This window comes from Epinephelus fuscoguttatus, linkage group LG7 (assembly GCF_011397635.1).
Source record: "Epinephelus fuscoguttatus linkage group LG7, E.fuscoguttatus.final_Chr_v1".
NCBI classification, from domain to species: Eukaryota; Metazoa; Chordata; class Actinopteri; order Perciformes; family Serranidae; genus Epinephelus; species Epinephelus fuscoguttatus.
The window spans coordinates 22,279,082-22,294,842 of NC_064758.1; the positions used below are offsets into that span (position 1 = coordinate 22,279,082).

A 15,761-nucleotide genomic window follows, 5' to 3' on the forward strand; every position below is an offset into this window, starting at 1 on the left:
AGTTAGGCTGTAATAAATGTACTGCATGTCTAGTCCACCACACAGCATTCAAATTATATTAAATCTCATTTGCTTACATGTAGGAAATGTTTGCTCTGTGACATATGAGGTCAATTTACAGTAAAACTTTGGAGATTAACATCCGATCTTAGTTTTTCATTATCATGATTTCTGTGCCTCTCTACTTCTGAGCAACCATTCAGGCAAAGACTGGTCTATTTTGTTTCATGAAGAAATATGTAAATAATTGCCATGTTTAACTGTTTATTTCTATAATTACTATTTTATTAAAATACTAAGATACCTTTAAGTGGCAACTCCCAGGCCTGAAAAATGAAGCCAACACGGAAGTGACAAAAACTGCAGTTCCTCAAATAGCTACTTGAGGCTGGCTCCAGAAGCCAGTCTATCCCCATAGACCCTCATGTCAAGATGCCAAAATTTACTGCAGAAATAAACATGTTTACAGCTTTGCACAGGTTTTGGTCTCTTTAGCTAATCCCCCCCCACACTGACAACTGTACGGGGGATGAATTTTTATATTACCCATCTGTTTACATTTTATCAAGGCTTAAAGTTAAGCATAATTAAGGGCAAACTGCTTTAAGTAATGCGCTGTCTGTCGATAGTATCCATGGCTTCTTAGTCAGATCTATCCTTCACTTCACTAACGTGCCAGTCTCTCGCCCTAATATGGTCACTTCTGGCTCCAAAACACAAAGATGACGACAGCTGAAATGCCAAACTCAAGGCTTAAATTTTTTAGAATAGATATAGCTATGTCACAGTAGCTACATCCATTATCTTTACAGTCCATGGCTACCTCACATGTGACCATTCTTTACAAGTAACAACAAATTGGTTGATATAAGATCAACACAAGGCTAAGAACAAAAGTATGATTTGATTTCAAAGTCACTGGCTGAATCTCTGCTGCTCTCTGCAGACAATGTAGTTTAGCTTTTAAACATTATTTTATGTCACATTTTCATTATTATGCTGACATTTAACTGCTTAGTGTCTTAATTACTCAAAATATAAAGGGACAAAAAACAGCAACCCTATTTCAGTTTCAGTTTCAGTAACCAAAACCAACCACTTTTAAAAGTTAGTGTTGAGCCCTGCAAACAGTAAATAGAGTGTATAAATTTACAATAAAAGTACTTAAACTGATGCTGGAACATTCATTTTCTATAACTGCTTATCATGTTGGGGGTCGCGGGGGGCTGGAGCCTATCCCAGCTGACATTAGGCGAAAGGCGGGGTACACCCTGGACAGGTCGCCAGACTATCACAGGACTGACACATAGAGACAGACAACCATTCACACCTACGGGCAATTTAGAGTCACCAATCAATATGCCAGCTCCATACAGAAGGGCTCCCCACCCCAGGTTCAAACCAGGAACCCTCTTTCTGTGTGGTGAAAATGCTAACCACTGCATTGTGCTACAACAATTAGTCAATTAATCAATAACTCGACAACCACTGACCAAAATAACCTTAGTTTATACACTATAGCCTTCTTTTTGCAGAGTTTTGCAGAATGACCCAAGACCAAAGTCCTTGTCTGGTAATGGGATTCTTAATTTCATATTATGTATCTATATCTGTAGACTATATGACCAGTTTTAAGGGAAAAATATCAAACCTCTCTGAGCTTTTGTGTAACTGCTGCACCGTACACGAGGTAGATATCAATTGTCTCCCTCTTAGGACCATAGGGTTTGGACTGAGGTTAGAGGTGAGGTTATCTCAATCCTACTAATCGTCTATCCCACTCTCTACGGTATTTTTCCATGAGGACTCACTGGCTGAACATCAAGGGAAATCAGGGCATTCTCAGTAGTGCCCTTTTCTATTAGAGAAAAATACAGTGAAACAAACAGGCCAACAGACCATGGACACATGGTCCTCTGGGGATCAATATTTTCTGCTGTCTGTCTGCAGCGTGCTGCAGGAAGAGTTACATCTCCCATCACACATACGTCTGTGTTCAGCTGAATGGTTTGGCTTTTACTACTTGTTTTTTTATTTCACTTGTGACACACAGTGAGGCTTTGTTTAAGAGCTGAGCTCACAAATTATTTTGAGACTAAAAAATCAATGTGGATTGAGGTTGACTGGTGCTGCTTTATTGTCTGTTTTCTGGGTCTAGCACCAGTGGCTGGTCCGGGGTTAGGATTTTTATCCCTGCTATCCTCAAATCTATAGTCCTTGAGAACGGGCAATTCACTCATCTTTCAACTTTCAGACTTTTCTCTGAGTGAAGTATTGCTCTCTGGACAAATTAATGTCCCATCATCTGTTCCTACATTTTATCAGGAGATCATAAATCTGACACCAGAACTTGACCTCTCACAACCCGATTCAGGACAAATCCTTCAGAACATGCAGTCCAACAACTCCCTATGGGCGTCATTCTGTTCTTTCAAGTCTTCACTAACTCGCTCAGCATCTCCTCCTCTCTCAGTTTTGTTCTCAGCTAAAATGACAGCTCCTCAGCCAGTGTGCCCATCACCTTGAATTACTGCAATAGTTTAAAATAGGTACAAATGTATCGGTGTCATATTGACTTTCTCCTTCCAGTTAGACAAACACCATATGGCAGGAGGCTTTGTAATGTGAAATCCCTGCAGTCTTGGCAGCCTGGGATGGCTGGGATATTGTATGTAATGTAAAACAGTCTGACAAAGAAAACAGCTACAGTATACTGACAGTCTCATCAGCATGTGCTGTAAATTGGCCAACTCAAACTACATCAGTGAGCAGATTGGCACAGTGTTTTCCTTGTGTATGAAATGCAGGCAGATATACACAAGGGAGTAACTTTGATTGTTTTTTCCCTTCATTATATGTATTTTTTAAAAAAAAAAATATATAGTATAGAAGACAGTAGAGCTATGTAAACTGTTGCACTATTCGTGCAATAACCTTACTCAAAGTTATTTTTAGTTTCATTGATGGAGACCTGATACTTCCTGATATTAATGCTTACCACCAAAGCACTGTGCTTCACTGCCTTATCTGAAACTAAAATACAGATTAAATGATCTTATTCAAAGTAGAAACAGACAATCCCAGTGTTTTCAAGTGGTATTATTGTTGATGCTGCTGTCACAGTAACAACCGGATCACTCTCCATTTTCTCCATTTTCCTCTGAACCTAGAAACTACCACAGTTTTCACCAGTAGGCGTTTTGTTAATTTTTAACAGTCTGATGTTTAACTTGCGTTTGTATTCAGTGATTCAGTGCCATACAAAATATTTTTGTGCCCTAACCTTGGATTTGAGTGGGTGTGTTTACTCAAAATATGCTCTGTGCTTTGTCTTGTAGTGTCTCTAAAAAATGTCACTGTTACTAATCACTATGGTCTCATTACAAATGATGAGACATGCTGGTTTTGATCATGTATGAGTTTATTCACTGCTGATTAAAATCTCTGTTTTCATTATCTACTTTTCTCTCTTCAAAACAAGTGAAATTACTTTTCTCTGACTCGGTTATTTCTGCAACTGCTGCCTCTCGTCTTGTCTCCCCTGTGTGTGTATCTCACTCGAGCTGCAATGCTCAGCTGTTGGTGGACGTTTGCTTCAGGGCTTTCTGCCAGAAAGGGATTTCTTGGTTAAGGTTTGGAATAAAATCGTGGTTTGGGTTAAAATGAATAGATTGCAAACTTCTCCCTTGGGCCAGCGCTCATCAGAATGCACAGATCTGATTGGCTGAGTAGCATCACAAGAAGATTTCACGCATGCTATTGGTCTGTGGTTCACTAAGCAAGTGCTACAAATGCTGCACTGGTTAAAATAAAAACACTCTGTAAACATTTAGTAATTATCAATAAATTATAGGTCTGGGTCTGGATCGGATGGCGTCTGGTTTCAGAACCAGGGGATGGAGAGGGATGGCAGATTAATTAGTGCGATGCATTTTGGTGATTTTGCTAACAAGGTGGGATGCCGTCCCCACTCATTCCCCCTCAAATTCCACAGTTACTTCAGTTGTCCCACCATCGACCATTTCTGGGGATAGTAACTGCAAAGAACTTATACTGATACTCTTTGGTAAGTGCCGATGGCTATTATGGGTGGGGGAAAAAATGATACAGCATAGTTTCGCAATATTTTTGTGTGTTTGTGTGTCAATTTTTTTATTATATAAATTATTAATATGAGAAATAAATATTAAACTTATGGTAGCCTACAAGAATAATATAATTTATTGCCTTTTTAATCTAAAAAAAAAAAAAAAGGCTGGAGTGAGATGAACAGAGTGAAAACTTTATTCTATTAGATAAAACAGACAAAGTTTTCCCTTGGGGACATTATTTACAGTTGAATAAAAGGTAATAAATCACAATATATTGCAATATATTTTACCACAATACTTAGCATATTGCCACATATTTAAAATCGCGATAATGTTGTATCATGACTAAAGTATCGTGATGATAGATAATCGTTTTATTGATCCTCTTGTGATTACCACCCCTAATAGCTACTAATAGCTACAGAGGAAAACTAGTAAATGGTAAATAGACCCGCACTTGTATAGTGCCTTCCTAGTCATCTGACCACTCAAAGCGCTCTTTACACTACGAGTCATATTCACCTATTTGCACACACATTCACACACTGGTGGCCGAGGCTACCAAACAAATGCCTCTTCCTGTTTTGGTTAGCCATGGTTGACAGACTTCGTTTAAGCCTTCATTTTCCCAGGAGGCTGTATCTAATGGCAGAAAGAATGGCATTTTAAAAGCAAGTCTTAGAGAAAACCAATCTGAACACTGGTTGGTCAATATTACAATAACTGGTGCAACTAACTATTCAACAGTGCAATATTATTTTTTTGTGTTCTAATTTATTTCTATTTACACTGCACTTGAATGCTTGAATGTATATTTAACATATGATGCACATATTATACAATCACAATTTTTCCATTGCAATCGATAAAGTATTGCAATCAATATAGTATTTATATATCTATAGCGATTACACTGTACCATCAACATTTACTTGTAAACAATAAGTTAAAGCAAAAAAATGGTCTATTTCCACTTAAACCTGCAAAACTAAAACAATGTGAAAAGAAGTTATTCCAGGCCTGAGCAAAGTCTGCAGGTTTTCCTCTCAAGGCTGCATACAACCAAAACAACCACCAACAACAAGGTAAGGCAGCCTGTGTGAATGTTTTTAGCGACTCAGATCTGCTCTCGTCTAGACTAAGGTGGGTGGACAGTAAGAAAACAATGCTCAGAGAGATTTTAGAAGGAAACCTGAAACTATAGAAGTGGGGATGAGAGTGGGATTTTGAAAAGGAAGGTTGACATGTTCATCCATTCCAACTGGAAATTACGCCCTTGGATATTTAGTGTGTGGCAGTAAATGTGGCTTTAGCACAAAGTAAAAGAAAGGTCAGGCAGGTCTACAGCAGCAAGACTCAGATAGCAGAAAACTGTCATGACAGTTTCTAGTTGCTACAAATTCCCCGGACAAAACTGAACACAATTGTGCCATACATAAATTTAAAGTGAAGTGTTCTGCCTCTGCTTCGCGGTAAACTCAAACATGAACACGATCAGCGGTGGCCTGATGTCAGAATGAGACGCCAACGCAGCACAACACCTCGAATCTTTTATCATCAATACAACAATACATAACTTTCCTGTATTTCTGCAAAGTGAATAGATAACAAACCACCACGCATGCATTAAAATATAAAGTGGCAGAAGAGGGAAGGCCAAAAAATATCTCTCTATGCACAAGTATCAGTGAACATAAAAGGGAAGTAAAATAAGACAAAGAAAGAAAATGGTGTTCTCCCGTAAAAACACCACATATCTGCAGTCTGACCACAGAGCAAAGCTAAATGAAATGAGAAAAAAAAAACAAAAACGCATCACTTTCTCCCATTTCAGGACAACAAGATATTTTGGGATGAAACTATTAAACCTTAATAAGATCTCCACACAACAGAGACTCCACACGAGCCATTACACGGCCGATCTCACTGCAGATTTAATTTAAAAAGAAACATTTCAACATGCGATGAAAAGAATATAAATCTTTCATTAGCCTCTCAGAATCAGAGCAGCATGTGGCTTTTGGACTTTAATTACCTCTGTTTGACTATATCTCTGCCCCAATTGAACATTAATGAAAATTTATGAAAAACCAATTCACTGTGAAACCAGTCAGGATGTGATAGTGTGTCTGGAGGCGAAATTGCTTTTTTACCCTCCGCTTCAGAAAAGTCATCTAAAATGCATCATGTTAGTTATCACCTGTTAGAAAGGGAGCGGTAAAGCAAACATTTATGAAAGGGGAGGAATCAATAGCAGAACTCTAAAAGATCAAATTTGGGTCTTTGGATCAGATGTATAAGCCTGATGCAGGCTTCTGCTCATATTTCTCATCATCTCTATGAAAGGCAGGGTTGGCAGACATTCTGGTTCATCTTCTTTTTTTTCCTTCCAGTTGCTTTTTATACATTTGCATGATTTGAAAAAAGCCATCTCTTTCACCCAGCGACTGCAGTACAGATGCCAAATCAAAACCAAGCGATCCATTGGACAAACACTGACTATGCCAGAGCCCGTAAATTGCAAATGTTGTAGAATAGAATTTAATCTGAGTCTGATTCAAAAATGTTTTGCAACTTGTGATTGTGTAGAAACATCTGTAAATGAGCAGAAACTTTCCCATTGCACATCAATTTCAAATTAAAGTAAGATCTTTTTTTGGAGCATGTCAGAGTTAGATTACAGTAAAAAATGTGTTTATGTATTAGTGATTTGTCGGAGTATATATTTGCTCAAATAGCTGACATCTAATTTTTGTTGTAATCTTGGTGACAATGTGAGCTGTTTCCTTAAATGTTATCTCGCAAATCAAACCAGCAAACATCGTGTGATGAGATGAAACGCACAATTAATCTTCATTAGCCCATTTTCAGCACCCACTGCACATCTGACCATCTCACTGGGGCAAATCTCTTTGTTTCTAATGAGGATTTGTGAGTTTTTCTCCACCTCAGTTGAAGGGTTAAGGTTATGGGGGTGGGGTTTATTTTCATAATGTTGCTGTTGTGAAGCCCTTTGAGACACAAACTGTAATTCAGGGTTATACAATTAACCTGGCCTATATTGATGAATGTTCATTGGAGAATAGGCTCTGACTAAAAAGACTAATAACACTTCAAAGTAGCCTGAAGGTTTCCCAGTTGAATCAACCAAAACAACAGCTACTTTTCCAGAAGTCTCTTCATTTAAACACTGTAAGTCTGGTGTTTCATTTTCCATGGATACAGTTAATCTGGATCCCATCATGAATACGCAGCACGCTCATTGTTTCACTGCCAGCACTAGTAATCTTGTTTATTTTCTTCATCAGTCTGTCATGCAATCTGCTCCATGCAGAGAGTCCGTTAAATGCTTTTATTTTGGTTTTTTCTACATGATAAATCAGGTTATTTTATTTGATGAAGTAAAATTATATCTCTGCAGTTGTGCCACAAATCTCTTCACTCCCATAGCATCAATAGATCATAAAGTTCTATTGGATAACAGCAGTGCACAAATAATATCTGAACATATTTTTACGTGTTTTATATATCTAAAATGTGCAAATAATGGGCCAGAGATGAAAGAACTGATGGAAAGTACAGACACGTTCTAGGTCATAACGCAGACATCAAAGGAAGGACTCATAAATCAGATCCACTCTTTGTATTTCAAATTATATTAATCAGTGTTTCAGCACAGTGAGGCTTTCTGCAGGACAAAAGCCTCTATTTAGCACCACAAACTACAGCCTCCAAAATACCACTAAATTAAATTAACTACTCTCTAAAATAGGTCCACACAATAACTCAACAACTGAGAATAAATCAAACTAATTTGCAAAATTAAATAAATAAACAGATACTGTAAAAAACAAGGAGTCTTTAATATTGTGAGTTAACAGATAATGAGAATTAAACTGTGAATCATACAGGACAAAATAAGAGTTGGGTCTGAACAAGAACAAAGAAACAAAACTTCATAAAAATGGTTCAATATCAGATTTTGTGATTCACTATATTATACATTTATTTCTACATATTTTCTAGTTTGAGCTGTTTCCTTACTTGACCACAAGTATCATGTGTGTAACTCACGCTTTTTTTTTTTTTTTTGTAGACTTACTTACTGAATTTAAATGCAACCATCCATTCTATTTAGTATTTGCTGATTCCTATAACATGGACCTACATTATAGAGTTCTGCAGGGATGAGTCCTAAAATGTTTTTTACTTAGATGCCTGAAATAAGGTCTGTAGTTCACACAAGCTAAAGAGACTTTCACGTTTTGTTCTCCAACATAAAATACATCAGTAAATATGTCACTTGTGAATTTTGCTTTTATGTGTCTCTTAAAAAGCGGTTGCTAACAAGTGACTGAATGAGAATACAGAGCACCATCACACTGGACACGGCTTTACAGCCTCGTCGTGGTGGAGGCTTTGAAGTCATGCGACCATAGTTCGTTTACAGCCTAAGGTTAGACTTTTTACTTCTGGCGATTGAAAGTACGCTTAAAAAATCATAGAAGTGGTGTTAATATGTGAAGATTATCTCAATGAACAGAACATGTACAGTATCATATTGTTTGTTTGCCACACTTTCTGAAATGATCCAAAATTTAATGAAAAAACCCTGCAGACTTTTATTCAAAGGAACCAGGGCAAAAAGTCATCGCTGCAACACACTATTAATGTTATAGTTCTTAAATGACCTATAATATTTCATCTATCTATATTTCTACATTCTTGTTGATTGACCAGTGAACTCACGTTTTTGAATCACTGTCATATTCTCTATATATGTCATCTTGACTTTAATCCAGAAGAGGATGATATGTGCCATAAAAATGATTCATCAATGTCCTCCAACATCACCAAATATGTTCTTTATATTTTCTATTGTTTTTCACCACCGGGCTAGAATACCTGGTAACTGAAACAAGTTTATAGAAAGCTAGAATCAGTGCCTTCCAGTTGTGTACCTCTGCTTACCAGTCAACTTGCAGTTTACATCCTGTCCACACGCATATGTAGCTACAACAGCAGATGATGCTTCAAACATGGGTGTTGCTGCAACGAAGCTACATATTCTAAAACATGGATGCTTCACACACAACTTCAAGGTAGGCACCCAAGATTAGTGTCACCAATCCAGTATCTGACCCTCTGCTCCTGAGATATAACAATGAATAAAGGCAAGAAAAGTGCTTCTGCAGAACATTATGTCACAGTAAAGTTCACCTTTGACCTTTTGGATATAAAATGTCATCATGTCATCATTTTATCCTATTAGACATTTATGTGAGAAATATTGCTAGAGGAAGCGAATAAATTCTTGAGTCATGGCCAAAAACATGTATTGTGAGGCCACAGTGACCTTTGACCAACAAATTCCAATCAGCTGAGTCCAAGTGGACATTTGCGCCATATCTATGGAAATACCCTCAAGGCCTTCTGGAGACATTGCAGCCACAAGAATGGGTCAGACAGACAGACAAACTGTAAACATAATGCGTCCAGCCATGGCTGTCACTAAGGCGGAGGCATAAAAAAGATACAACACAGTGATTCTGTGTCATCAGTCACATCATTGCCATTCCTCCTAACAGCCACTAGTGGACACACAGTTGAGGCTAACTACGAAAGGGTGAATGAAGGTAGAAATCAATTAATAACAACAAGATAAATGAATGAATCATCAAAATTATAATGAGTAGTAATTAATATGCAAGTTATTTTTTAATTAACAACAACTCAGGGTGCTGTGGGTGTAGGTCAATTAATTAACATAATGAGTAAAAGTTAATGTTGCCTTAAATCTCCTGCATGTAGAATGAATGAATATTAACATCAGTATATCTGTCTGAAATTGATTTTGACAGCACAATCTAATGGCCACAATAAATACACGTTAAGCATTTATTGCTCTCTGCCCACAGAAACTATTTGTCACAAAAAAACAGAGTGACAAGGAGAAAGAAAGTGCCTCAGTCACAACACAAACCCACAAAAGGTGGAGACAGAGATATCTTTGACTTACAGCACAAAGAGACCAGGAGATTGGACTAAGTAATATTGACCCTTTCTCAATCCCCTGTAACTATCATGTTTTGATGATATCTTCCTAGCAATTCTTATCTCTGCTGCTCCTTATGAGACTTATAATACACAAGGACTTCCACTGTTGAGAGCACTTTTCAAAGAAAACATTAGGGAGAAAATGACAACAGCAGGCACAGAGGCTGCAGCTGAGTCTTTCATGATGATTTAAAAGACCTCAAGAGAGAATATCAGAACACAGATGCTGGAGCGATTTCCTTTCAGGGATTTCTTTTTTTTTTTTTTTTTTCCCAATTCCCAAAGTGTTTTTAAAGTAATAGTCTGTGTCATCAGCCCCTCTCCCAAGCACGACACCGAAACCACACAAAGGAACCTGATGAGCTTTTAACATCTCTAAATGTCTGGAACAAAAGGATGAAGCACCACTCTGCTTCACTCCACATGCTGGATCACATTAATTAATGGGGTAATCTCCGCCTGAAACAGTTTCATGTGAAGATTACCACTTTTCATTTAACATGATGAATAAAAAGCTGTTTCAAGCTTTAAACTGGTGGCTTTATTAAGAGTTCAATTTCAATCTGGTTTTAAAGCGCGGACGTTAAGAAACAAATGACTGTCCCTAAAATCCGAGTACACATTTTCCTCTTACCTGTAGTGCTAGTTATCAACCTACATTGTTTAGGTGTGAGTTGTCGAAAATTAGAGATAACGGCTGTAGAGATGTCTGCCTTCTCTCCAATATAACAGAACCTATGTCACTCAGCTTGTGGTGCTCAAAGTACCAAAGAACTAACTTGTAAAACTCAACAGCAATGTCTCTTTCAAGAGATCATGACCTGGTTACACAAGATAATCCACAGACCTCGTTGTGAGCAGTTTCATGTATGAACTATATTCCTTCTACCAACATACACCCTGCCAACCGTATTTCTGTGAAGCATGCAGCTCTGTGGATTATCTTGTAAACAGGTCATGATTTCTGTTCCTTTGTTTTTTGTTTTGCTTTGGATCTTTGAGCACCACAAGCCGAGTGCCATCTAGTTCTATTATATTGAAGAGAAAGCCAAAATCTCTATGGCCGATATCTCCAACACTCCGCAGCTCATTCCAAAACAATCTAGACTGATAAATAGCACTACAGGTAAGAGGAAAAATATGTATTTTGATTTAGGGGTGAAATGTTCCTTTAACAACAGATGTAGATGAAAGCAACGTGCCTACAGCTCTGGACCGTAGCTACATTTATGTTTATTCCATTAATAATCAGAAATAGACCTCAATCAAATTCCTGTCAACACTATGAGAATAAAGTGTCTCTAAGTAGGTTTAACCTTTCAGAGCTATTAAAAGTTGGACATTTGTTATACAAGTACTTTTTTTTGATTACATTCTATTTTAGGAAACCAAAACTTATCCTGCACATGTTCGCCCACTTGTCCAGGTTGTCTTTCTCAAGGGAGCCATCTACGAATACACAACATTTATGAGTTTACTATCGAACAGAAGGTGAGCCATCTGTTAATTAAATAACTCCAGCAGTAGTATATTCTAATAACGACTTATTTATGGAATTTCACCTCTGGGGATCAGTAAAGAATTATCTTCTCTTATCTCAAAGCATTTACTACAATGGAAACACAAAGCAGGTAACCAACAAAAGTTATTAGTGTTTCAAACAGGTAGTGGTGGGTGGAGTATTGAAAATCTACTCTGAAGTGAAAGTAGAATTACTCACAGTAAAAACATACCTGGTTAATAAATTACTCAAAGTACAAGTTATTATTTTGATGAGCAGCGCAGCTAATCAAACATATAAGAACAGACTATACAACTGAGATATAAAAATCTCCCTTTCTCTTTCCATTTCTTCCCTTTCTACCCCTGCCTTACCATAACATTAAAGATTAACGTTACACATGAAAAATTAGCTAACTAACTACACTTTCACTTACAGTAAGTACGACTTATTTAAATGTAGGGTTTTCCAGAAAAGCCGTTAGGCCAGGTGGTAGGTATCTTTTGACGAGGCCTGGAAGACAGGTGTTTTTTTGCCAGCAACACTTAGTTTTGATTTTAATGTCAACAATGCAGTTAAATGAAAAAATGAATGAAGTTAAATTAAGAAAAGTTTTTATATGTATAGCATATGGTCTCATAAGCATATGGAATATGATGCAGATTTGGTGTGTACTGAGTGATTGAAATGGCAGGGAGAATCAAGGTTTTCCATAAAAGGGTCTGAAAAAGCTAGAAATGGCCCTGCTAGCTGGCGTGTCTACTGGACAAGATGCAGCATTTTGCCAAAAAAACTTTGTTTTAGTTTTCAATTTTATGATATGTCAACTCCATGGTTAATGCATGGTTAGGTTTAGGCACAAAAAACACTTGGTTAGGGTTAGGAAAAGATCATGTTTTAGCTTAAAATACTTGGTTTGGTCACTATAAACAGGGCTTGTTGTTTTTCAGTCTACTGCTTCTCACCTACATGTCAGGACATCCACACTCCCCTCCTCCCCCTGATGAGAAACTCATATACATGTAATCTGAACTATTCATTGAAGAAATGTTATAATATGTATGAAATGTTCTAATGTAGCACATTTGTGGTTTGCAGCAACGCACAATGCCAACATTTTTGTCTGGTGACTGGGCTGCTAAATGTCATGCAGAAATATGTCTGTCCCAATTAAAGCAAGAACAACAGTGGGAACACTATGTGTACATGCCCCAGTATCTGCAAATCCCAGTGCTCATATTAAGGTTATACAGTACTTGGATAAGTGCTCATCTGGAGTTTTGTGAATATAAAATGATGATAAGATGCACCAACAAAAGACGAGAAAGCCCATTAAGTGAAATATGAATCTAAATGCAGCACATTTTTATTTGGAGCTACAGTGCGTAAGCACTTATTTGTCAATGTTCCCTCTCCCTCCATTTTCCTAAAGTGTCTCAAGGACCAACAAAATCAGAGGCGAACAGGTAGTGAAGCTAAGGATGAAAGCACAGTTACTTTAAGTGCCTGTATGTGTGTCCATTTGTGTGAGCTGGAGAGAGACCAACAGGACAGATCTGGGACACTCAGCCATCAGCAGCAAAGTAGCAGAAAACTAAAACCAGGGCAGCCACTGATCCACTGAGAAACATTTCCATATGTGACAGGTTGTCCGCCTTTAATTAAGCTCTCAGATCTTCTCCATATTTTATCATAGTCATTCATATTCATTCACACTATAGTTGTGAATGTGGACAACATCGTCTCCTGTGGGGCCCACACTTTACTCACATGTGGAAACTTCCAGGCCACTGAGTAACCGCAGTCAATAATAATACTGAGGAAAATGTGGACGGGTGCTTGTGCTGCAGTGGGCAGCAGGGGAGATGGGAAAGGGGATGAGTCAGGGGAGGCAAAGTAATGCATTTAAATCTACTGTATTAAATCTCGCAGCACTGATTTTCCACCTTATTTCCATGCATTAGTCACAGAGATGACGTGTTTATAATGCCCATAACACAAGGTAATGTCCTCCATATTGCTGTAGCAAGCTTTAGCAATCTAGTTAACTCCCACTCTTGACTGATATGTTAATAATGTATCTATGTAAGGTGAAACGACAAAAAGAGTCCAGTCAAGTGTGTCCTCTTTTTTCCCTCTCATTGCCTCAAGGTTTACGGTTTTTTCAGTATTGTACTATGTCATAGAAGCAGTTAGTGGAGTTTTAGTCAGCCACATTGGTTTCCCAAGGCTGTTAAATAAAGGCTGCGACACGTTGCCATATCGTGTGATATTATTGTGGTACAACACACACGCAGGAAAATCCTGTCTGCACTTGCCAAAAGGCTCAATAGCTGGTGCGCTATCATAGAACATGAAGATGATTGATTCATTTCACTGAGCCGTCTGCAGTCTGCCTTGGGTTGGATTAAATTTCATGAGAAAAATGAAGACATGGGTTAGAATTATAATTCTGCAATTACTGAAAAGATCTATAATAAAAGACAATAAACAAATGCTTTTTATTTGAAATGTTCTTTTGTATGTTGGCTGCCATCTACTCAAGCGTATCCAAGAAGTTCTGTCAGGCCCAGTGCACCCAAACTGCACCTGAGCGGACACCATCTCTTTATTTCTAGCATCGTCTGCTGTAACCCTCCAACATCGCAGCTCCAGTTACATTGTGCATGTGTCATACTCCATAGCTCCCATGGGGTCAAAGACAGTGTCCCATTCTTCACTTAAGAGCCTTTATCAGCTGGCTGATGCTACACTTTGATTAGCCAGTCTGAAGGGACTCAGTGAAGGTCCCTTACTATTTGCAAACACAGCACTCAAACTTGGCCCCTCCTTCCTACACTGCAAGCTACTGTTCTATTGTAGGAACGCTACAATTGTTTTAATGGAAAAGCTGATACTTTAGCAAGCTAGCCAAGGTAACCACCAGTGCCTATCTGTCCAATAGAAAACAGGCTAACTCCGCGTCCGTCTTCATCCTTTCCTTCAGCTCTCACCAGCGAGAATGAAAGCTAACCCAAGACTCATTATCATTTTGTAGCGAGCTTTGTCCACTTGCGGTTTTACCTAGTTACATTTGCCTGATTTTTTTAGCGCTGTGTCTGCAGTTTTTGTAAGTCTGTTGGACTCATACTGCATAAGGTCTGGCAAATGGTTACTACCTTTTTTATGAAGTCCTGATCTCACCTGCCCACTGTTATTGCCTGGGGGCTACATACTAGTACCCAAAGGCTGCAGCCTATAAACGTCTTTGGGGAAAATACACAGCCACACACACTTCTAGTGGGTATAAACTGATGATTGAGAGGGATCACTTTTGTATGAGGCTATTTTTTTATTAGGAAAATCCTGCAGGGCATACCTTTAAGAAAACTAATTATATGTTGTCAGACTTTCTGTGTTATTGCCCAAAGGAGCCTGGCACAAAGGTGATAAATAAATATACCGGGCGTGCATATAAACATCATTAACAGACAAACATTAGACTCACCCTCCTTTGATGTAATCCAGGAAGGTGTGCTCCGACTCCACATTGAATGACAACAAGGACACCTGAGGAAAAAAAACGTCCAAACTGATTATCTCATGCTTGGTAATTAAGCAAAGCTAAATCTACCAATCTCCACATTAACACTGACCTCTGAGCTAACCACCCACAAAATGACTTATCCACGCAGAGTGATTCTGACGCTTGGGCAGCATATTAGTATTACAATCACTGAGAGAACATCAGTGTGGCTGCACGCTGATGGATGATCCGTGTGATGGATAACTAGCCACAGATTTTAATTACAGAGTCACCGCGTACAGCAAGAGCAGCCAGAGTGCTCAGGCAGTAACAAAAGCTCTGGCTCATTTATAAATACCCATCACTACTCTTCACTAATAGGACACAGACAAGAGTCCCTTTATGCATTACTATGGACTGGGTTATTCACCCCGTTTCAGGTCACGAGAATGTTTTCCCATCTTCTTAAATTCACTGTCTGGATCATAAGCCCAGAGAGTGGGAATGGAGCAAAAACATTTAACAGAGCTGAACAGCCTCATGCAATCCACTTAGAGGAAACTTCCCGATGAATACAAAAGCGAAAGAGGGCAGGGGCGTGTGTGAG

General features: G+C 38.3%; 1 protein-coding gene across 2 annotated transcripts in view; it reads right to left on the reverse strand.

Moving 5' to 3' along the window:
• The window catches only part of cpne5a (copine Va), a 107,998-nt gene that overhangs the window by 22,568 nt on the left and 69,669 nt on the right, over positions 1-15,761 (reverse strand). For both annotated transcript variants that reach the window (XM_049582116.1, XM_049582117.1), the window contains one exon: positions 15,137-15,198. In XM_049582116.1, the coding sequence (XP_049438073.1) occupies positions 15,137-15,198 (62 nt within the window). The remainder of the gene's footprint in view (positions 1-15,136; positions 15,199-15,761) is intronic.